This window comes from Ambystoma mexicanum, chromosome 1q, assembly GCF_040938575.1.
Source record: "Ambystoma mexicanum isolate Mex_15411 chromosome 1q, UKY_AmexF1_1, whole genome shotgun sequence".
NCBI classification, from domain to species: domain Eukaryota; kingdom Metazoa; phylum Chordata; class Amphibia; order Caudata; family Ambystomatidae; genus Ambystoma; species Ambystoma mexicanum.
In genome coordinates, this window is record NC_090922.1 from 1,111,952,642 (window position 1) to 1,111,977,397 (window position 24,756).

At 43.2% G+C, this 24,756-nt stretch overlaps 1 protein-coding gene across 3 annotated transcripts in view; it reads left to right on the forward strand.

The window, feature by feature from the left end:
- FNBP1L (formin binding protein 1 like) overlaps positions 1-24,756 on the forward strand; it is a 1,167,050-nt gene that overhangs the window by 452,581 nt on the left and 689,713 nt on the right. For all 3 annotated transcript variants that reach the window (XM_069641836.1, XM_069641837.1, XM_069641838.1), the window contains exon 3: positions 279-332. In XM_069641836.1, the coding sequence (XP_069497937.1) occupies positions 279-332 (54 nt within the window). The remainder of the gene's footprint in view (positions 1-278; positions 333-24,756) is intronic.

A 24,756-nucleotide genomic window follows, 5' to 3' on the forward strand; every position in this document is an offset into this window, starting at 1 on the left:
TACTGTGAAAGTCATTCCTACATGGAAAAAAATACCCCTTATTAGTTGGAATGTTTTTGCATAAGTAGTATGCACATCATCATGACCAACCAAAACTCATTTAAGTGTATTTGGCACACTTAAAACTTTAACTAGTATACAATTTTATTCGACCTTCATATATAATTCCGTGCACAAAATAGTGTGAGGAGAAATGTCGGCAATGTTTACTGTGGATATTGAAATTCATTCGTGAATGCAGTCTTTTGTTTAACATATTACACTTTTCTTCTCCGTAGAACTCTTGTTAAGAAATACTACCCCAAACGTTCATCCAAAGACGAAGAACCCAGGTAAGTTAAAGTTCAATGTGTGTGTTCCATAATTTATAAGTCGCATTTAAATTATTTTATATTTTTCTTGTTGCACTATATAATGCACCTAAGAATTCCTTCCAAATCAACTGGACTGGATTAAATGTATCAACTCTATTCCGTTAGGTGTAGGGCTGGAGATTAGAGCACAGCTTAAACATTTCGAATATTTTGGTTCGTCATTGGGCACTCTGGTGCCATGTCACCAGCCCTACAGATAAGTGGTGTTCTAGACATTGCTCACTAAAAATTGACAAATACTCCCAAAAATGAAAAATGGGATGGGGGAGAGGAATGTACTCTATACAAAAATAGCAAACCAACACATGGTCGGCTTGACCCCTGCTTTCACACACAGCTGCATGGATATGTTGCGACCAGTAGTTCAAATAGCCACAGGAAGAAACTCTACCACTATTACTGCCCAATCTGAAGAGGCAAAAATGTTATCTTTTTAATTCGCACGAATAACTAGGTGCAAAGAAATGTTTTACAAAAATATTTCTGCTGAAAAGTTAACATTTTTTACTCTTATAAAAAATACTATTATTGGGAATTAAACTTTTTTTTACTCTAAAAATAATTTTACTCCCAACTTTAAAATGGGAGTATTTTACTAACAATTTTTTAAACGCCTATCTGGAGCACTACAAATCACCATTCTCAGCTCAAATACTCTACTCAGTGTTGCTGCGCACTTTCATCTTGAGGCTTTGTTTTACTTTTCATGGTGTAGAATTTCTGCTCCATGAATATTACTTTTTTGTACGTGTCTTTGCTGCAATTTGGACCTGCAAGGTGAAGATGGTGTACACAGTCTGTTCGTTATTACTCTGTGGCGGAACAGGTGGACCTTCTCTGTAATGCGGTCTGAAATAGTCTCAATACAGTGATTCTTTTCTTCAGGAGATTAAACCTTTGTTCCACGCTCCATTCTAAGTACACCTTGTTCTGTGGTTGTTAAAGGCTAGCAGTACCGGCGAGCTGGGCACCACCATGGCCTGGTGCAAAACACATGGTTAAGGGCGACATGGCTGTCCTTTGTTTTATAGTTCAAAACCTTCCCTTGAAAGCTATCCTCTTCCACCTCACCGTGCTGTGGGTGCTATGAAGAATGTATTCTTCTATTACAGGAACTCTTCATGAATTCTTTTTATCCAGAAGTTCATCAGGCTTTGCTTGAATTCCAGGATCCAGGTGCGTTGGTGAACTTGAACCACAGTTTTCCCATCCAATTTGACCAAGCCTGGTGGTCTCCACCAGAGCTGTGTCGTGACTCTGATCAAAATGCAGGGCCTACCGAATGAAAAGATTATTTGTAGAGCCTAGTTGTCGGTGCCTTGCAGCAACAAAGATGGCTGTGAATGGAGAAGAGCCAGGAAGCAAGGTGGTTCCACAGCTAGGGCAAGAGAACGGAAAAAGCATGCTCTCCAGAACATGGCCAGTATAAGCGAGGGAGCGAAAGGGGATTCCGTTGTGATCAGGAGCACTGAAGGAAGGCTAGAAGAAACGTGCCCCATAGTTATTGTAATCTCTGTGCCATGCAAATTGATTTGAATTTGCCATCTGGAAGCCAGTGGTGGGTGGAAAGGGATTGTGTGATGCAGGCACTCCAGCTTTCTTGATTTGTTGGAGCCTGACGATGTGGAAGGAATTGAAGCCCAGATAGACCCTGTTTCCATAGTTGAGTCTTGAGCCAGGGTTAGATATGATTCAATTAGCAGGAGCTAAAACCAGCTCTTTGGTGTCGGGCATCACCAGGAGCTATGGCTGGGGAATATGCACCCAGAACACTGCAAATCTAACTTCTACACGAGCCACACTTGCCCATTATGCCTAAATGTGTACTAGATATACCCAGATTCTACTTTATTAATATTCTCAAGTTAATGTCTCAGTAGCATGTTTGGAAGGGACCAGTGGGCCTGTGGAGACCAAATTAGTTGCTGTTAGTTTTAAGCTAACAAAGTTCTCCTAGACTAGAAGCAGGCTCTAAATAGCTCCCAGCAATTGCACACAAGGTTCAGGGCATTCATCACACAAACTGTGTGGGAACATAAAGTAATGGAGGCTATTCTTGCGGGTACAGAGATGAGAAACTGCAAGAGAAGACTACTGAATTAATCGGGTGGGTGTGAGAGGTCAGTGTTAAGTGTGATGTGCTAACATTTTACTGATGGGGTGCAAGTATTGGGTTTGAGGATGATCAGGAAAATCCATTTTATTGCTATTTAGCCAATAATCGTGGAAGGTGCGGATGGGGACAATGTTTGAGATGGCCTCTGGGATTTTGTTCCGTCTTATCAGAATGTGGGTGTGATCGGCATGAGAATAGAAAGTGGGACCAAAATAGCTGAGTGAGCGTAGGAGCCACAGGTACTTGTTGGAGGAAAGGATGCTAGGATCCTTCAAGAATGTGAAAAAGTGACTGCTTGAGGATTGGACCTGGAAGGAGATTGGGCAGGTTTGTGATCGTGGGAAACAGGAATGAGATGGGGGAAATCCTAGACTCCATACCTCAGTCTGAGCAGAAGCTGGAGAGGAGTAATATTGTAGACTGTCAAAAGCGCTACTGCCAGGTTCAGGAGCATAGGACTCGACTCCTCGTTTATTTGTGAGTTTGCATCAGTCATCTGGAGTGGAAGTAATCTTATTTGGTTCCACGGAAGGGTCATCCAACAGTATTGTCCTTAAAACATGATTGGAAGGTCATTGGTCGTGCTTCCCATACTGAGTACATTATATGCCTATATGCCTGCTTGATTGGCAACATTTTTCCTAGCTTCCTATACAGAGGGCAAAGGCAAAGTTATTTATTGAATGTGTCTTTTAACAGATGATATACTTTCACATTTTACCATAGGAGGTGATCCCCCCTCATACTGTCATTCAGAAGTATTAAGCATTTCAGACATCCATTTCCCCCTTTTACTTCACTCCCACCCCCCTTAACCACTGCCTCCTTCCCCATTTACCAAAGTATTCAGGATGAGGAACAGGTAACCAGTGCATCCAATCACTTGTGTTCATTGAGTTGTACCTCGTAGAATAACTTTAAAAGCACTTTCCTAAGAGCCTGGTTAGGAGCATGGATTTATAGGTTTGAGGCCCAGGCTGGTCTGTGTGGAGTTATTATGAACATGCCCCCGATTATCGGAACCAAGTTTTTCGTTTAAAATCCCTTTTTGATGCGAGATCTCTTGGGCAACAAAGCTGCGCTTCATGCATCTGTTTTAACTAATATGGGGGTGTTGTCACTGTCATTTCTGTCCCTCCATCATGAAAATAACTAAGCAGGCCAAAGAGCATCCCCATAAAATATGGCTGTTCTTGTAGGAGGAGCACCCTTGAACACCCACTTGTGCATTGATTAGTTGACTGTGTGGCACTGCTAAGCCTCTATACCAATAGAATTTTATGTCCCACAAGACCCTATGGGACACGTACCTGGTCACTCTACTCGAGATAAAAATCTCTTCGTATTTTTAACATCAAGTAAATAATATTTCTCACTGTGTTTTCAAACAAATATTCTTTCAAAAAACATATACAATTTATTTCTTTCATTGAAAAAGTTAATTGTATTTTTAGTTCATACAATTTTTTCATTAAAAAAAGTCACATTACACCATTCATACAAACGTATGTATATTTCTTATTTGACAGACCATGAGATCTTAATACACAAATAATGACTTTCAAATATATGTATATATCCCCTATAAATTTCTGTATTTGTTAGAACACAATCACATGTTCTTAATTCACTACGCGTCTTGGGGGTTCTCCTGACCCCTTCTTCAGGTGATGATATCGATTGTGTTCTTATTGCGATTTCCTACAACACAATTTCAAAGAAAAAATATTTTTACTTAAAGTTTTGTCTCTACGTTAGGGTGAACACTACTGTGTCAAAAACAAAACGGAGAATTATCTCTATGGCAATTTAACTGACCTTGGATGTATCCAGGGTCATTGAAATCTTCAACCACTCTTTTGTAATTCCTAATTGCCCATGGTTCAAGTCCTCCTGTGTTAATATTTCAGATGTCAACTGATGTCATCAGTAGGATCAGTGGTCCTGTCCCATATTGGTCAAACAGAATGCTGTGCCCTCTCTACAAAAACAAAAAGAGAACAAATCCCCAAATAAGTTAAATAAATGTTCCATAACCCATCCCTATCCAAAATGCCTCACCCATTCAAAAAATAAAAAATGGGCGTGCCAGATTAAGTCCAAACTTTACCTTCAATAGGAGTCTTCATTAACGCAATACACAGCCTCCCGTCCCGCAGTGCATTTATATTCATTATCTCATCTGTCACGTGATCGCGACCCAATCACGTGACAACCCTAATCTAATTTGTAATACCTTCATAAAATCCACGGACACAAGACCACCTTAAAGCAAATACCAAATGTAATGCGGAGACAGTGAAACGGCTGTAAACACAGCCTCCCGTCACGCAGTACAATAGTGTCTGGTTAACAAAATGATAAAACCTAAATGCTATGTCATAATTATTAAAATAAATCCATACCTCAAATAATCACTACCACCTCCCCTTTAGTATATGTATATATAATAATCCCTCACTTTAAAGGAAAGAAAAAAGAAAAACTAACCACCTTCATAATAAATCTAGTCCTGATCCAAATTCCATTGGGCAACATGAGTGTTCACTCCAACGTAAGACACTAGTATTACAATCGTAACATACATTCTTTATGATTACATCAAAATAAACGTCCATCAATCCATAACATATCCTCAACTGAGCAAAAAAAAGTTCCTAATTACCTCAGTTCTTTACATAATTCATTTTGGAAAAAACAGTCTGGGGGTAAATAAACACAACACTGTACATCAGCAACTATTTAACTCTAAATCACATTAAATAAAGCAAGTCAAATCAAAATCATTGTTCATGCCTTTTGATTCAAGAGCATCCAGTCATTCAATCCACTCAATTTCTTTCTTCCTTAATAATTTGTGTATGTCTCCCCCTCTTTTAGGACATTTTACTTGCTCAAGTATCACAAATTTCATCTGAGCCACCGGATGCTTACTACTTTTGGAATGTTGTGCCACTGGTGAGTGGACTGAGCACAATCGGATGTTAGATTTGTGCTCAATCCACCTTAATTTAGCCTTTCTCGTAGTCAAGCCTACATAGAATAATCCACACGGGCACTTTATTCCATAAATCACATTACTAGTATCGCATGTACTAGTATGTTTCAAAATATTTTTTTTTCCCGTATAAGGATGGCTAATATGAGATCCTTTAATGATGTTGTGACAATGCTGACAGTTATTGCAGGGCAAAGTGCCCCTAAATGTCTTTAAATTGACACCAGGTGTTTGGTAATCAGCTCTAACTACAAAATCTGATAGATGTGCTCTTTCTGTAATCAAATAAGGGTTCCCTTTCAAATAAATGTGCCAGTAAAGGATTAATTTTTAACATTTGCCAGTTTCTTTTGATTATTTTCTTAATTTTGTAGCTCTGCTGAGAGTATGTTGTAATATACACCATAGTATCTGATTCAGTTTTAGGTGATCCCTCCAGTGTATGGGCGCTCTCATGGCTGTTGAAGCCTTAGTTAAGGCAGTCTCTAATGTGTTTGCCGAATAACCTCTTTGGGTGAACTTTTGTTTGTTGTTCACATTGAGTCCCAAATTCTGGTGATTCCGAAATTATTCTACGATCCCTTAAAAATTAACTATAAGGTATGCTTTGAATTGTAGTGGATGGATGAAAACTGGATGCCATCAGTGTGCTGTTCCTGTCCGTGGGTTTGTTATAGATAGTTGTGTGGAGATGATTCTCTTTAATGTAAATTTCCATATCAAGGAATTGAATCCGTGTTTTGCTAGTCAGAGTTGTGAATTTAATCCTTGGTGCCAACTGATTCATGTATCCGAAAAATTCAAGAAGACTCTGAGAACCCCTCCAAATACCAAAAATGTCATCTATAAATCTCATAAAGCTTCTCAAATGAATCTGATACTCAACTTTGTTCAGAACCATTGTTTGTTCCAGATAGGCCATATAAGTATTGGCATACCCTGGAGCCATAGCGGCCACCATGGATGTGCCGGCAATTTAGACAAAATATCTGTTTTCAAAACGAAAAAAGTTATTGTTTAGAACCAATTTCAATAAATTCAATACGCACAATCTGTTAGCCTTACATTCATTTGATGACAATAATAACAATAACCACTCCATTGCTTCCATTCCTGCTTCATGTGTGATGTTAGTATATAGACTACAGACATCCATAGTGAAAAGGATATCAGTTGTCTCATCAAATTCTAGATCTTCAATTTTCAACAAAAAATCTGTAGAATCTTTAATGTATGTTGTAGTTTTTCGAACAAGTGGTTGTATTGCTCGGTTGATGTATTATGCCAATGGTTCTAAAAGACTATCTGTTGCTGCTATTATTGGTCGACCTGGTGGATCCTGAAGGTTTTTGTGCACTTTCGGTAGAATGTAAAGAACCGGCATTATCGGGCAATCCGATAATTATCGGGAAGCCTTTAGCAGCAGAAGTTTGGGCTGTTACCATAGTTTTGTAAACTCCCTCACTGAGTTCCCTGCAAGATCCAACCGAGCCTGCTCTGAACTCATCATTCACTTAATTCTGTACCTTAAGTTCCGCCTTATAGAAATGGTCTATATCTCCCAGATGACCTGCAGTTGGAATTTGATTTTGTGGACATCCATCCAAGTAATACCTGCAAGTGCAAAGCAGTTTGCAGCAGGAGCCATACAAACTCCATCCCTTGATCTGTTTGCTAAAGATACAGCGCACATAGTTTGAACTCATAAGTGAGTTTAATTTAGCTTTTACTGCCATTTTGTTTCTTGTTTAAGCCATTCTTTGCTAATGCCAAATCACTGACTGTTGTCCCTGGCATCTGACTTGCCCTCTCAATCATAATCCTATATTTTGATAACCTTAGTTATCAGTTATGTTAGTTAAGGTTATTTGTTTCATAATGGGATGCCTGGGGTCATTTGCATTGTGGTGGATGTGGTCCGATTGAATATTTGTATTCTGTATTTTTGAAAATAAAGACCCTTAAACAATCAATTCCAGTATCTGTGGGGATGAGACGGCATAGCTTGAGAGAGCTTGATGGGGCCTTTTTTTGTATGTTGAATGCAAGTGTAAAGGGAAAAATTTCCCAGTACGTTACAAGGAATTTTAGATTTAAACCTATAAAGAACAAAGATGCATGCTCCCCTTGCCCCCTACAGTGATCAGATAATGGGTATGCTTAATAAAAATGAATCTTCTACAAATAAAAATCAGGACCACTGTAATGCATTATCTGGTAACATAGAGATCAATAAGTTGCAACCCACTCCTCTCCCCAACAAGCCTCGCTTCTCATTCAGAGACATCTCAGAACCTGTATTTATTAACATCTTCAAAAACATAAAACGCTCCACATGTAAAGTAGACATATGACTGCCTTAGCTCATTAAGGATTTCGCAGATAGCCTTGCTCCCTTACCGACAGCCTTCGTCAATACCTCCTTCAGAACCAGCATCATCCCAGTCAGCCTCAAAGAGGCATGGGTCCCCCCCTCTTAAAAAGCCCACACTGGACCCCACCCCACCCAACAACTACCGCCCAATAACCACCATGCCCTTTCCACTCAATATCTTGAATAAAGCTGCCCATTGCCAAATCCAACCATTCCTTGAAGACCACTCCATCTTAGGCACCAGGCAATCCGGCTTCCGCAAAGGCCATGGTACAGAAACTGCCCTAGTTGACTTAAAATACCAGATCACACAAATTATGGACAAAGGAAAACCAGCTCTCTGGCTACTCCTAGACCTCTCAGCTACATTCGATCTGGTGGACCACAAGACTCTCACATCTCGCCTCACCCAATCAGCAAACTTCTCCAAAGAAGCAGCACTCTGGGTCACCTCCTTCCTGCAGAGTAGAGCCATGAAGGTCTTCTCTGACACGCCTCATGCAGCCCCCACCACCATCCACTGTGGAGTCCCGCAGGGCTCCTGCACAGCGCCCACTCTGTAAAACCTGTTTACGAAGCCCCTCTTCGACAAACTTGATGCCCTGGGTATCGCATACACAAACTATGCTGACGATACCCAGGTACTCCTTCTACTCTCTGGAGTATACCACAAAGACGCTGAAGCACTTAACACAATTTACTCCACCATTCAGGCCTGGATGGCAGCCAACGGCCTCTGCCTCAATGGGGACAAGACCGAAATCCTCATACTAGATCAAAAAGCCACTCTAGCCAAACTCGACAAATTATACCTTGTCCAACTCTGTGAAGACCTTAGGAGTTCATGTATACTCTACCTTATCCATGACTAAACAGGTCAGTGCCATCTCCTCCACCTCACCCTACCCTACCCCACCAAACTCATAAATGCAATCAAGCCATACCGCTCCAAACCTAACTGTCTGTCTATATCTAGAGCAACCATCGGCGCTAAACTTGACTACTATAACGCCCTCCTAGCAGGCACGTCAGCGAAGAACATCAACCGACTCTAAATCACACAGAACAACGCACTAAGAGCAGCACTCAGCATCGCAAAAAGAGACCACATCACCCCTGCCAGACAGGAAGCACACTGGCTCCCAGTTAAAGAACGCATCCCATTCAAAATCCTCACTCCCACTCCCAAATGCCTATCACGCACAGCACCTTCCTATTTATCCGAAGCTATAACGAAATCCACCTCCACGCGACCAGTCAGGGCTTGCTACGCCAACAAAATACACCCCCCCCCCCCACATAAACAAAGCTAGAGCTGGAGGGTTAGGATTCCCCCACATAGCCTCCAAGCCATGGAACTCTTTACCTGCCGACATCAGAGCCGAAAACTCCAACCTTGCTTTCCGGAAAAAACTACAAACTACCCTCTTCACCTAATCCCCATCACTCTCCTTTCTACGGCTCTGTACTGTAAATAATACATATGTCAACGCTACTGGAAATAAGTCAAATGTAAAGTAAAATGTACTGTAAATAAGAAAAGTGATCTGTAACTAAGAAATATGCTCTAACTAGTGCCACGATGCCTCTGGGCTGCTGTGCGCTCAACAAATGCGAATAAATAAATACTTGAAGGCTGATGCACTCATCCAGATGACACAGAGATTTTCCAGGTGTTCCACAATTGCCTTTTTTCCAGGGTTCATTTACATTTTGGTATTTTAATTTTGCTGATGCTAGATGCGGTTCAGAATAAAAACCCAGAAGTGATTTGTGTAGTATATACTTCTGGACAATAGGTGGAACTAGCCTCCGGTGCTGCCTATAACATGTTGGCACTGCACTACAGATGCTCTGTAATCTGTGGCTTATAAAGCTGGGCAGGCCTTAGAATTCAAAGATGAGACATTTTTTAAAATCCAGGTACTCCCCTGCTTAGAGAATGTTTTTCCGCCTTCTGAGGGGCATGGTGTATGTCTGATAGTTCAAGTGTTACGCAATCAGCTTGAATTTTCATGCAAAATATCTATATTGATGGAGAGCACCCTCTACAATGGCATTCACCATTGTGATTCTCTGCAACTTCTGTGCCACAAAGAAAATGCATGTATATATTAGATATGATTTAGCAGTTCTAAAAGTCATAGCTACCTTACAACATGAAGGGACCACCATAACGACAAAGTACAAAATTAGTAATCATGTCACTTTTACATGATCACCTCACTCTCTTGGCTACAGCAGATTGTAAATTATGGTGGTTGCCTTCCGATTACCGCACCCTACTATGTTATTAAAAAGGATCCCCAGAAGTCCTTATACAAGTGTTAACTCTTATATGATTGGATTTGAGGTTTCTCACCTGCAATGTACTGAGGCTACCCCTTCCCTGCCTAGTGTGCAGTAGGGATGAAGTCCTAGATCCGGAAAGCTCTTTAAAAGGCCAAATGTCTGAACATAAACATTAAAGGTTCTAGAACCCAAGTTGCAGAGACGAGAGGCTGTATTTGGTCAGCGCACAGCCAATTCTTTCTTTTAGTGAAGTAATAGAATTGTGTACTGCCTTTGTTTAGAGTAAACTTGAATATTCTCTCTGCATAGTTTGGTTTTTGCATTTTGCCACACACTCATAATGCCACTGCCGCCTCCTGCAGTTCTCTGCCAGTACAGTTTCCTAATGGTTGCTGGACTCTACTCTTGGGGGGGGGCGGCGGGAAGGAGCACTGGCTGACCTTCCACATACCAATCTCTCTTCAGGACTGGATCTTTTAAAAACTCACTGCTCTGGTTCTTGGAGTACAGCTGAAAACACAAAGTGGCCTAGATCTTAGCTCATTTAGGGTTATCGATGCATTTGGGTACTGCAGAAACACTTGTTCTTTCAGCGGGGCCTCCACTAAACCTCCCAAATGGGTGCCTTTTTGGAGTTTTGAGGCATTCCTTGAATTTATTTCATTTTTTCATTTTTTTTTAATGTTTTATTGTGATCAACAACTGCATGAAAGACGCATTAATTGTTCTCATGAAATATCAATTCAGAACGTGATCAAGAAGAACAGTTTTTCAAAATGTTTTAGTAAACAATCCCCCTCCCACCTCCACCCCTAGTTCTCTCCCCCCCCTATACCTCCATATCCAATCAAACCGGGTAGCAGAGATGCTCTGCATGGAGACAGTGAGTGCTTTCCTCTGCATGTGGCTAACCTGTAGAGGATAGTCGACCTGACGTAAAGAAGGGCTCCATAAGCGAAGAACAAAGGGTGAGACAAGAGTTAGGACAGAGAGACTAGAAAATGCCAAGGACGGAGAGCACCAGAGCGGGTATGAGACCATATGTTTCATGTGTTTAGGGGCTTGTTTAGAGCAGATGTGTCAAAATACGGCATGGAATTCATTCCGTAAGAGGGGATTCTCTGTCCCGCTGAATGCACGACCAGAGCGGTTTGTAATTTCCGTGGTACATGTTATTGTAATCCTCAGATAGCCTTAAGACCCCACTTTTCTGGGTTGGTGCCTGGGTGTGAGTAGGCTTCTTTAAGTGAGAGGGCGATGGTTTTATTGCGATTTGTAGAAAACCCAGACAATGCCCCATATTCCTCGATCCTGTCTAGCAGGGCTCGGATGGATTGCTAGGGGTGAGTAACATAGACTAGGACATCATCTGCAAAAAGAGCTAGTTTATTCTCTTTGCCACCTTTTTCTAAGCCCTTTATCGTATTGTCATTCCTGATGATCTGGGCCAGGGCTCCATCACCAGGATGAAGACTAGCGGCGAGAGGGGGCAACCCTGCCTGGTCCCTCTGGTCAACGTGAAAGGAAGCGATGCTACTCCATTGACCACGATGCTCGCACTTGTGTTATATAGGGCTTGCGCTTCCTATACCCATTACAGACCCAGGCCTGCGGGTCATGAATCGCCACTCCACCCGATCGAAAGCTTTTTCGGCATCGACTGAAATTGGTGTGGGGTCCACGTCGTCGGCTTCCACTAAAAGCCATCCGGTCCAGTTTTTTGCAGACATTGTCGGAGCCCTGTCTTTCCTTCACATACCCCACTTGGTCCCTGTGGATCAGCCAAGGGAGAACCCTGCTCAGCCTTTTGGCCAGTATGCTTGTGTATATTTTTGCGTCTACGTTTAGTAGTGAAATTGGTCTGTAGGATCCAGATTCCAGCTTGCCCCTCCCCTCCTTCAGTATTACAATAATTCTAGCTTCCATGAATGATGGAGGTGCTTGCCCGGGGATCATGTTGTTAAACAGGAGGGCTAGGTAAGGGGTAAGGCCACCTTTTTAGTCTCTTATAATACGCTGGAGTTAACCCGTCCTGACCTGGTGCTGAGCCAGCCTTCAGTTTTGAGATAGCGTGGTCTACCTCTTTCGATGATGTTGGGGCATTCAGCTTGTCGCGGTCTGACAATTGTATCGGGGGGCGGGGGGAAAGGCCAACCTGGCCATACATTCAGCCATACTCTCTTGTGAGGGGGTGCCATCCAAAGTATATAGCTCTTTGTAGAATTGGGCAAAGCGGGCAGTTATGTCATTTGAATTTGTTAGTGTGGCACCAGTTGGGGATTTTATTTTGCGGACTGCTCTCAGCTCTTTGTTTGCGCAATCTAGCCGCGAGCAGGGTCTGCGCTTTATCTCCCTTCTCATAATATATCTCTGCTTCACAAATCTGAGATGGGTCAGGGCCTTCTCTTTCCAGATTTTGTTAAGTTCCTGCCTAAGTCCCCTGATTTCCGCTCTAGCTTCGCTTGCATCTCCTGTCTCTTTCACAAGGGATAGTTCCTTTTCCATAATTGCTTTCTTAAACTGGATTTTTCTGAGGAGTTCAACTATTTTCACTGAGACCGCCTGTGCGATTAGGCCTCTCATTGTGACTTTTGCTGCTTCCCATACTGTAATGCGTGGTATTTCCCCTGTGTCGTTTCTTTTGAAAAACTCCCTTGCTTCCTCGTCCAGCGACTCTCTGAAGAGTCTGTCCCTAAAAAGCGTGTCATTGCATGTCCATCGTTTGCATATGATTTTGCTAGGGCCTATGTCCAGCTCCATTGGGACCAAGTTATGGTCCAACCACCCCACCATCTCAATTGTAGCATTCTTCAAGCTCTCTCTCTAGGAAGAAAGTGTCTATGCGGGAGTATGTTTGATGTGGGCGGGGAATAGAATGTGTATGACTTTCGTAGCAGGTGCAGGGTTCTCCATGCGTCAAGCAGCATGTGGTCTGTGTTCAACTCTTGGAAAGATTGCATGTCTCGGAGGGTGTGGGGGGGGCAGTGCTCCCTCTCTATAGGACTTCCAGTCCCGTTCTGGGCTCATGATCAGATTGAAATTGCCCCTGCAGATCAGTGCAGTTCTTATACCATCTAGCTGTGTGAGAAGGTCTTTACAGAACGCTAGTTGCTGGACATTGGGGGCGTATGTGGAGCATAGGGTGATTTCTTTGGATCTAATGGATCCCTGCACTATAAGGAACATCCCCCCTGGGTCTCTTCGTGTTTGTGTGATGTTCAATTCTAGGGAGGCGCGGTACAAGATACCCATTCCACTTTTCCGTTCTGGCCCTGCAGCCCATATAACCCCTCCCGGTTGCTTACCCCTTGGAGTGAACGCTTCTTTGTGTCTGAATTTGGTTTCTTGCACAAATAAAATGTCCAGCTCGTCTTGTTGAAATGTTCTGACTAACATGGCCCTCTTCTGCGGTGAGTTGAGGCCCTTTACATTTAAGAACTGTTTAGTGTTTTGTAAAGTGTGCTTTTCATGAAGGCAGGTGTGGTGTCTCCCCTCTAATGTCTGGACCTCTGTCTTTCTGGTGTGGCCTTGCCTCGAAGTGTCGTGTGTCTGGTATTAAACTACGTGCATCTCTTGCTTGAGTATGGTATGATATCCGCTTGATGGTCTCGTGGTAGGTCCATTTCTTGTAATCTCTTCTGTTACCGTGATTGGAACACTGAACCCGCGCTACCCCTTTCCCATCTCGAGAAGTGAAAAGAAAGAAGAGGTGGAAAAAGGACACTTCCTCGAACATTGGAGACACCCTAGGTATGGTTGGAGCACAGTGTTTTCTGTATTCAAAAGTAGTCTCTGTTGGCCCCTCCGCGGCCCACCTGTTGTAAAAATGTTCTTTCTCTTGTTCATTTTGTTCAAGGGGTGTTTAGCCCTTTGAACTTTCTCTTGCCTTTTGGATCAGCCCCTTTGCGGCCAAGGTCCGAGTGGCTTCGGTACTGGCTCTGATGAAGATGGCACTTTCCTTCCGCTGTGCCTTCTTTTTCTTACAGGCTTCTCAGTACACCGATTACCTCCTCTCCCGAGACCACTCTGTACTCAGTCTGCATAGTCAAACGTGAGTTTGAAAGGATAGACCATCTATACCTTGTTATGCTCCCGCAGTCAGGAAGTTAGGGGTCGGCAGACTCTTCTTTGTGCTAGAGTAGTGGCCAACAGGTCTTGGTACATTTTTACTCTTGAGACTTCAAAATCTATGTACTCTTTCCCTTGCATACTTGACAATTTCTACTTTGTGCCTGTAGTGGTGGCACTTTGCTAAGACAGATTGCGGCCCTCCTGGGGGGGCGAGGGGGCACCTGCTCAATGTACTCTTTCGAATTCCAACTCTGGGGACAATGGCGAGGGCGGGCAGGAGGGCGGCTATTAGTTCTTTGACTCGTCTCTCCCTGGTCGTTGGTGTCTTGTTTGGGGTTTCTTTAAGGCCCAGGATTCTTATATTTGCTCTCCTCTCTCTATTTTCTAGATCATCTATTTTGGCCGCTAGGTCTAGATTTATCTGTTCCATATCCTGGACCCGGCCTTCTGCTTTCATTTCCACAATGTCTCTAGATTGTTGGTAGCTCTCCAGCGCCTCCACCATGTCAATCCGAAGCACTTTCTCCTGGAGTGTGCTGACTGTCGTGGTTATGCTGCTTCTGAATGAGCAAGTTTCGTTGAGCGGGAGGTGAATGTCTGCTTTCGTTGAGGTCTCTTGGTCGGCTCACGCGATAAGAGGGTTCTCCTGGGATAGGAAGGCCACCATTGTTGTGTTCCTCCTTCGAAACTCATGTAGTCTCTGCGCTGTAGAGGGGGCTATCTCCCCCTGCATGTACACTGTTTATTTCGTTTCCCGAGGCGGGGGGGGGTGGGTGCGTTGTCGATCAGTGTTTTTGCAGGGTACAAGCCTATCAGTTCTCTCCCCAATTTGCCAAAGTTGTGGCCCTTGAGTGGGCAACGCTATTCTCCTTGCCTTTCTGGGGGATTCTTGCGGGGTGAGTGCCTACTCAGAGGGGACTCACTTGCTCTGTGTTGGCTGCGGCAGGATATAGTGGGGGGGGGGGTCTTCTCTTTGCTGCCTGACTGTTGGCTTATGGGCGGGGTTTCTGTGAATCCTCTGTGAATCCTCTCGTGGGGGGGTGTATTTGATATGGGGCCCTTTGTGTTCTCTGGGCGTGTGCTTGTCCCCTTGTGGGGTGTTGAGTTTCGCAGTCTTATGGGGAAGAGGCTTGTTTGCCCCAGGCTCTTTCGTGTTATGGCACTGAGCTGAGTCTCCACTTGTCAGGGTGTGCGATTAATGCAATGGTAGAGGTACGGGTTGCATCCATCCTGAGCATACCAATTATTTGTCAGTCGTATGCCGAACATAGTTTCAGGAACTCGAATATTAGGATTTCATGTAAACCTTGATCTTAGCAGACATCTAAAAAACTGATAACAGCATACATCTCTTAAACCACTACTCGAGCATGGAGAAAAGACACTATGTGTAGGTAGAACAGAAACTGCCAAACTACAGATGGACTTCCAAATCAAGAGCTCCTCAGTAACATGTCAGATAATAGAGTGAAGCCAGCATGATGAACATTAAGGTGCAATACACCATACTATCATGGACAAGGCATATCACAGAAACATATTGAACGCATTGCCTGGGTGTTTTCCTCCTACTGGGCCATAAGGAAGCAAGTGGTGGCATTACCATCCGTGGAGGCTCCCCTGACTAGAAGTGTCATGTGCATTCAGTGCCTAAGGCGTCATCCACCATCATACATTCCTTTTGTTTGCCAAGAACACCCACCCTCTGACTATGTAAGATTCTGAGCTCGATCCATTAGAATCTGAGATTTGGTTTGCAGGTCCATCGCTTGACATTCAAAACATCAATTTTTCAGCAGATTCTGTGCACATGCCAAGCTCCAGTATTGCAAGTAAAGAATGTGGGCATTGTCACTCACTTGGACCATGGAACCTCAAGTTAAAGCTGGGACTTTTATTTATTTTTCTTTTACTAGACTGTCTATGCTGCATCTTTCAAACCTGCATAACCCATCGAAAAGTCTATTAGTGCATTCATTACATTCATATCACCACACCTGGATTATGGGAGCAGTGCATCTTCATTATTAAGATGCCGAATACATTTAAATGGAAAAAGGATACAGCTCCCTCCTTGGTTAAGATTATTGATAATTGTGGGAGCTGCTGAACAGTTCTTCATTCAACACGACATCACAACAACAAACTTGAAACTGGTCTGTGGGGAAACCTGATCCTATTTCCGTCGCAACATGGTCTTTGCATTGGCTTAATAGAACTGACAGAAGTTAATTCAGTGCTTTAATAATGGTCTACAGAACTTTCTGTAAGACAGATTTTCTAAGCACCGATTTTACTGCTATCAACCCGCCGTCAATCAACTCTTGCTGTTACCAAATATCACTTTGCGAGGAGTGGGGGCATGAGGGGTCAGAAATCTGAGGCGGATAAGTAGGTAAAGGTTTTAAACTAGTGGAAAAGCCCATGTACACGGGCTAATGTGTGTAAAGGAAGACCTTTTCAGAGTGCAAATATATTATTTGGTGTATTTAACGTAATTTGTTAATAGATATTTGTAAAGGATCTTGCTCCTTTTACGTGAGTAACCTCAAACAAAATCTCACAGAATACGTTGACAGTTAAACGCAGTACATACAGCCATTTGTTGTATCTGTTCCTCATTGTCTTGGATTCCACTTACGGATTTGGACTCAAATGTATAATGTTGAGGGATGTCTGAGTAATAGAAGTCATGTGCAGCATGATTTGAAGTAGACATGAGACCATAAAGTAAAGTTAATTGAAGTCAAAGTTTAAAACATACACGAAGAATATTATTGGTATAATACATACCAAGAAATATTCCAATGAATAATTACTTGGTACAGAAGTGAAAGTAATTTTTGTTAGAGAAATAGTGCTTAATCAAATCAATTTCTGCTTTTGTTTTAAACATAAATGTATACATTTGTTTAGTGTATGCAACTTGAAATATGCTGGTGGAGTGGTAACACTGTCCTGGGCCCTTTCTGCAGCTAATTGTACGTTATTGTTGAAATACATATTTTGTTTGCCTGGAAGATAAACTTGAAGTCTTATTGTTGTATGCGTAAGGTAACAGCTCTCTAGCGGTGATAACAGGCGAAGCGGGCAGTGCGGCTTCGGACAAACATACATCTGCCCTTTTATCATATAGTATATGTTATGTTCCTCAGCATTTATATAGCGCCTTATGTATCATAAGGGTGGGATAAACACATCACTTTCCATAACCTAATGAGTATTTCCCTGCCTTGCCAACCAAAACTAAAGGAAAACACGCTAATATCAAATGGTATCTATCCCTCACACTTATACATAAAACAAAATCGCACAAGTATCATATGGCTGAAGAACCTCAATAATTTAACAGTGATATTCAAGCATAAACTCTGAAAACGGATATCCTTGTAACCAGGGGTCAGATCGCTTTCCCCAGGATTAATTCAGGATTTTCCAAACCAAAGTTCAAATCAAGAAAGTTCTTTTCAATAGCCAAGTTCTTCTTTAAACACAACACAAAGTTCTTTACACTTGTTCAGTCTTGGACTTGGCACTTTGATTGTCTTATTGCTTAATAGAATTGATCACTCTTCAAAATGATTGTTCAAAGCTTCCGCAAGCTCTTGCTTGATAAAGACTTTGTCCTCACACTTCTAGTCAATATTCAATACAACTTCTCTTCTTTGAAGAACTACTACTTTCACATTTCTTATTCATAAACCAGGTTTTGTCAGGATGGTTTTAGCACAGTGTTACGCTCACCTGGCTCCCACAGGGGCGTCGATCGGACCCGGACAGCTGCGGTCTCCACCCACGTGATGCGTAGTGCAGCGATGACTGACTGGATCTGCCCTCCTAATCTTGTCTGCTTAAACCGTAGAAATATTCTCCTGCAAGTGGAGGGATGGATTTAGCCACTTGTGGATTCAAGTGATGGCACCCCCACAGTCCTCCCCAACTAATCACCTCCGAAATGCCCTCGCAGCAATCTCACTTTATATTCTTGAAAGATGAGCTCTCCATCCTGTGTGGATTTGCAGGGGCGCGTCGATTCCAGTTACTTCACTGGTTTGAAGGCTCGGGAGAGTTCCGGAGAGTATTGACTCTGAGGTTCCTGGTGAGGACCAGTAAGTATTAAGTTCATAGAGTTCAATATGTCCGATGTTCACTCTTGTTCCCCCCTTCCTTTCTTGTCTTGCAGCTGGCTCGTGAAAAGATGCTCTTGTGGCAGCTGGTGGCGCTCAGGTAAGAGTCTGTATTACCCGGCGCTGTCCGGTAAATGTTGCACGAGGAAAACGTGTTTTGTCTCTTTACAGATGCGGCACGTGAAAATATGGAGAGTCACAAAAGGATGCCTCCGGTAGTAAATCAGGTAAGTCTATGGTGGTAAGAATTATATTTGTTGGTTCCCTCGGCTCACCTTGTGGTTTTCTTTCGTCTCCTAGGTGCCGAAGTTCGGCGAAGAAATGATGGAGGCAGCGCCGACCCGAAGGATGCTGTGAAGACTGGTGAGTATGGCGCGGCGCTGCAGCTGGAGGTGCGGCGCGTGCAGAAATGATGTTCTTTACAGGTCCGGAGACAAGATGGATCCAGAATCAGGTGTGGAATAGAATAAGTTCGTTTTCTAACCTTGTCCCTTTCCTTCCTCTTTGTTTTGGGAGCTCCGGATTCAAGGCGGGCGTGGCAGAAGACTGGGTGCAGGCTGCAGGCACGGTGAGTATACGCTGCTGGATACAGAATAACGCGAAGCATGTGTTGCTGGTCGAGCGTGGTTTAAATAGCCTCAAAAGTAGTCCCAGGTAAGAAGTCCCTAGAACCACACCCGAGTTACAAATAGTCCCTGTAGAAAAATAGTCCCTTTCAGGCTTCACGTTGGATTGGAGTCATTTGCAGCATGGTCTGCCTGAGGTAAGTAATGACTATGAGCCTGGAGCCTTAGGCGCCCGGACTGGTTCCTACTATGAGCCTGGCGCCTAAGGCGCCAGGACTGAACCCAGATAGCCCCTAGCCAGGGCTGCTGAGGTTTTACTAAATGTCTAGATGCCTGCTCTCGGGATGATGGGCTTGGTCCGGATGCCTGGGGGTAGACATCATGACACACAGTTAATCATAACACATTAGTGGGCTTGCCACTTTATTTCCACCACAACCTCTCACCACAATGTAATACTACAATATCTTCTTCCTGGTACTGGTTCCTGCCAGTACTAACCACTAATAGTGCCTTTCCTGGTATACTCGCCAGCGAGGATAAAACATCTACAATGACGAGTACACTGTGGTGAGGTTTGCTTCCAATTTAGGAAAAGGCTTTGACTTTCAAAAACATTGAGAACCACAAATTCTTCCATAAGGATATAATACACATTGATGGTGGTGTTCGAATGATTAGTTGGCCACATGCAATGCAGGTTATGTTTTTCTCCCCCTTGATTTCTACAAGGAGGGCTTTTCTCTTACCACCTTTTGGGTACCTTTTACACCAGCTAACTGCTGGTAATGTATCTTCACATTTCTCTCTGGGAAAGCTGTTTCCCCTTCAACTTCTAATTGACCTTCTTTGGCTTAGGCAATACTGGTTGTCCTTTTCTTTCAGGAACTCTTTCTTTGTAGACTATTAGGGAAACTGTGGGATTCTGTGAGGACTCCACAGGTTTCATCACAGGCGTTCCATGTGACCTCCCTGTGGCACTCTTTACATACCAGCTATTCAAGCAGTGACTTGACTGTCATCCTCGGCAAGCGTGGCCAAGTTTCTCTTGAGGCAAACGTACTACGTGCGGTCCATGCACACTCCTATTAGTGATTTTGTCCTAGAGTAATGCAATGTCATGTAATCAATATTGGGCAACCTAGTGAATGGCACATAGAGGAACCTTATCATAATATAGCAGTGCACTCCTGCTTCAAAGTGAGTTTACCCAATTTCATGGTACTTAATTATCGCTTTGATTGGGTGATTTGACATGCTGTGATTCACACCGGTGGCCTGCAGGTTGAGCATGTGTCAAAGGGGTGAAATGAACTCTCTGATCTGCAGTACCTTGACAGAATGTTGTTTGCAAGCACATGTTAATTATATAGTAGCTGTATATACTGTAACTGTCTATTAGTTTCATGTACTGATCTAATCGTTAATTGATACTGGAACTAACCATTCCTTTTAGTATACCACATTACTATATAAGTAGTGCATTGAATATCGGAGCTACAAAATTCTGCGACCCAGTAGAAGTGCAATGACACCTGTCAAGTGACAGCGATGTTCAGGACATTGCAATAATCCATCCAGTGATTGAATGTTTCTTGTATATTTATGAAGTCTTAAAGGGGTGGTAGGTGAAATACCACAGGAACCATACAACAAATACATAGTCGCAAGATAGTTCCCTTCCCCTTGTATGCATAGATTACAAAGCGTACACTGGTTAGAACCTCAGTTTATGGGTAGGGTACTGTGGCAAGCCATAAGGACTCATCTAACGCAACTTGAACGTTTCCATATCTGCCCAATTGCAATGGGGTTTTCCTTGCCTAATCTTACTAACTAAAGGTGCTTGTCAGTCAGAAGTCCAAAATGTACTCTGTCCAATAATCTAATCCTAACTGGCCCTACCACTTAAAACTACAACAAAATAACGTAGCTTCCGTTTAGCAGGGCCTCTCCTCTTTCAGGGTTTCCAAGGTGTAACAGTTCCAAAATGGGGTATACAGTCTGTATAACTTATTCGTCTGGGTTGGGTAACCCTCACTGATGAACTTCTGTAGCTCTTGACATGTGCATAAACCTTTTGGTCTTCAGGCGCTTGTGAGACCCTCTAGTCTATCTCATGCACTCCTTAAGTCAATCTTTTTTTCCTTCCTTCTTACAAATTTCAACCTTATTACTTCTGAGTTTTCTCTTCTCTGTTGGGGTATCCTATAAACCTTTCCTTTACTTGATATCCCGCCTCCTGGGGCCTTTCCTCTGGTTTTAGTTTAAATGTATTTGAGTTTTATAACTGGTGCTCGGGTCTTTCATCAATGAATACCAGTATTCATTACAAGTTACATTAACCAGCTCTTTATACAGTCCTCGTTGCCTCCACCTTGTTGGAATCACCCAGATACCTTCAGTTGGCATGATCTGATTGACCAGGCTCGGTGTTGGGATGCCTTTACTTTGGCTATTCCTCTCTGTGGATTCTTGCTTTTTCCAGGCGCCTCCTCGTTTCGTTAGCTTGCAGTGCTTGGCACAGCTTTGCTGACTGGAGGGATGACTTCTCCAACTCGTTTGGGTCTTGGCATCATTAGTCTTGTCCCAGAACCACCATATGGTCTTCTCGTGGTCATGCTACCACTCTGGGATGGTCCCAGGATCTTGTCTGTACAGGGCTTGCTCCTCTGTGTGTGACACTGTGCATCCTGTGTCCTTGTTCGGTGATCTCTTGTTGGCCATTTGCCGCTGGCTGTGTCGCTACACAGTACTTTGCCACTCGAGTGAGTACGTCAGAGAGCTTCCCCTGCATATGCTTCTTTAGCCCTTTCCAGGTTCAATTGTTCCTTTTACAGGCTGTTCTGCATTCCATAAAGTGTTGTGTCTCTCTTCAGGTGGTGTACTCCGTCCAGCCTTGCCCACAGCCAATAGATGGGAAACCACGTTACTGGTGTTTACAGGCAGTCCCAGGTATGCAGATAGTTGTGCTGGCAAAGGGAGTTCCGCATGGGAATCCTTGTCCCCTAGAAGGCAGTCACTCCTGTTGAGGCCCCACTTGCCCAGACCCCCAAGGAGGGTCCTGCGGAGCACGCTCTCCACCCTATCCTCAAAGGAGGTGGCTCCTCCCTGGGGAGAAAGGGGCGAATGCTCTTGATTCATCACAGCACACTTGACATTACATTTCAAGAAGTAGCTCACAAGTGGGTATCATTCCCAGATTGTCATGCCTCTTTCAAGCCTAGTTCTAAAATGTTAGTCGTTCTTACGGGATGACATAACCTGTTAAGCAATTGTCATCAGACACCATGACTGTGTCTATTGTTCCTCCTTTAATACCACACTAAAATCAACTTGGCCAATAATGGTCACCAGGACCTTGAGGTAACTCGGGTGGAATTTGCATGACCAGGAATAACCTAAAATATTCAACCTAACTTGCTGGCTTAGATTTGCATGAAGCGTGTTGCATTATACATGGTCTGTTTCAGAATAACGGAGATAAGTTCACATCTCATAAGAGGTCTGGACCTTCTAGTCTGATACGAAGGACGGCCCTTTCCCCATTTAAAATCTTGGTTGCCCGTTGCATAGCAATTAATAGATGAGGCCACAGGTTACTACTCTACACCATCTGCACGTACCTGCACAAAAAATGACTTGCTGGCAATATTCTTTCGATGGATTCTCTTTCCACACTTTCTGCGTGTAGAAGGATATCCTTAAACTGTTCTCTGAAACTTTCCCCAGTGCAGTGTTGATAGACTGTCACCTCCGATGCGCAGCTTCCTTGACTCCCGACAGGCCGTTGCCACTGTTTAAATGCTGCACACTATGATTGCCTCATTACCTCAGTTCTCCTGATCAGCAGCTAAGGGAACTTTATTTTTTTTCCCTTTGGAGAATTTGGAGCAGCAACGGGCAGCAAAATTCCAGTCTAAAGAGCGAAAAGTCAGTACATTTGTCTTGCATATCGATTACATTTTACCACCTCTGTTATATTTACTTCTAGAAGAGGGGGAGACTGGGAGGGGCTGCAAGGCATCTCTGGGAGGAGAAACCATAGAAAGAAAATTACTGGCAAGACATTTTTCCTTCTAATGAATTGCATCCTCCCACAGATTCCTCATCTAAATAGACTTTCAAACAATGTGAAAAGATCAGAGGAAGGCTGAAAGTAGGCATTCCACTGCAGAAACTTTTGCAATATTGCATGATCAAAATAGTCTCTGGCAGTCAGTAAATTCAGACATTAATGCTTGGAAAAAATACAGAGGGAGAACAAAGTTGCTTCCTGGCTAATTTCTTGCAATGGCACCTTCCTCTGTATTGCCAATCACTCTACCACTCACCTGATGAAGGGAGCGTGTGCTCTCAGCCCTGATGTCTATTCCTTGGCCAAATTGTCATAACTTTCTGTATTAGAGAGTAACGTCCAATGTGACGGGGTCTATTTTGGCACAGCTCGTCCCATCTGTGTCTGGGAGAGGGATATAAAAAGCTGATCCTTCTTACAAAACATGGCTGTCCAGGCCATGCAAAATCAAGAAGTCCTTTGGGGGCCAAACCTGTGAAAACTTTCCTTCACCTTCGAGGGATGATGCTGAGGAAAAAAGACATACTTTTATTTTCTGACTAACATGAAACTGTAATATAACTTTAGGAAGAATCTAAGGACGGACTTTCTCCTCTGAAAAATGGTGAAAAGGGGGATTCGCATGACAGAGCATGCATCTATCTTGCACATTGAGCCAACGTAATGGCCACCTGAACAGCATTCTTCAGTGTAAGGAGCTCAAGAGAACATGAATGCATGGGCTTCAAGGGGAAAATCATAACGAAAAAAACAAATTTGGGTCCCAGAATAGAACACTCAAACTATGCTGGTAGAAAGCCATTTGTTTCTCATGTCAAAAGCGGGAAACCAAAGGAACTGCAAAAAACTAGCCTTGCTCCAGGGACCTGTAGAGATGGGGCCAATTTGCTGCACTAGTAAAACCAATACTCGGTGCGGAGTACTCGGTGCATGGAAAACTCAGCTTTATTCTAAGCATAGACTCTCGTCTTCTGGGACAGCATACAATCAGCTCTCAACATTACAAGGAGTGTGAGTGAATTTTGTACTAAAAATACATAAGCAATGAAGTCCTAATACGATAATGGTTAGAAACGTTACAAGTGGTTAGGATTGGCTAATAACTTATGAATTCTATTTTCATTTCCTTGTATATCTCTGGGGGCTTCTCCTGTGCCCAACCGCCATCATAGATAATAGTTTCACTATATCATTACATTGGCCACTAATTGGCTGGCGTTCTTTATCATGGGCGTTGTGGCATGAGGGATTTACATTGGTTAGCACTTTACTCACCAACCTTGGACACTTTAACGAGATGTCAAAATATGCGAGATGGGTAGGGTATGGGGAGAGAGAAGTCCATGGTCTGCACTAATTTTAATTAAAATTATGCCATATCATTCCCAGGCCATGGGGCTGATCTGTTCCTTTGTATTTGGGCTTGTCCATCTCGTGTCTGTGTATGTGCTAGGGAGTTTCAGCCCGTGTTCTTCATGTGTTGATTGCGTGTTAGGGGATCGTGTTGGAGAATGAGTTTCTTCCTTTTTACTGGGCCTTGGCTAATTCTAACGTGCATGTTGTACTTTTTGTGACCACTTGAGAAACCCTTCATCTATCTGCAATAGTCTTTTGGCATACTGATCTCATTCACCTGGACATCAATGATTGTGCTCTTATTCTAATTTGATTCACTTGGGATTCTACTGCTCCTCGTCCTCAGAACTGTTATCTAGTCCCTGCGTTCTGCACATCCATTACTCCCCTCCGTGCATCTGACC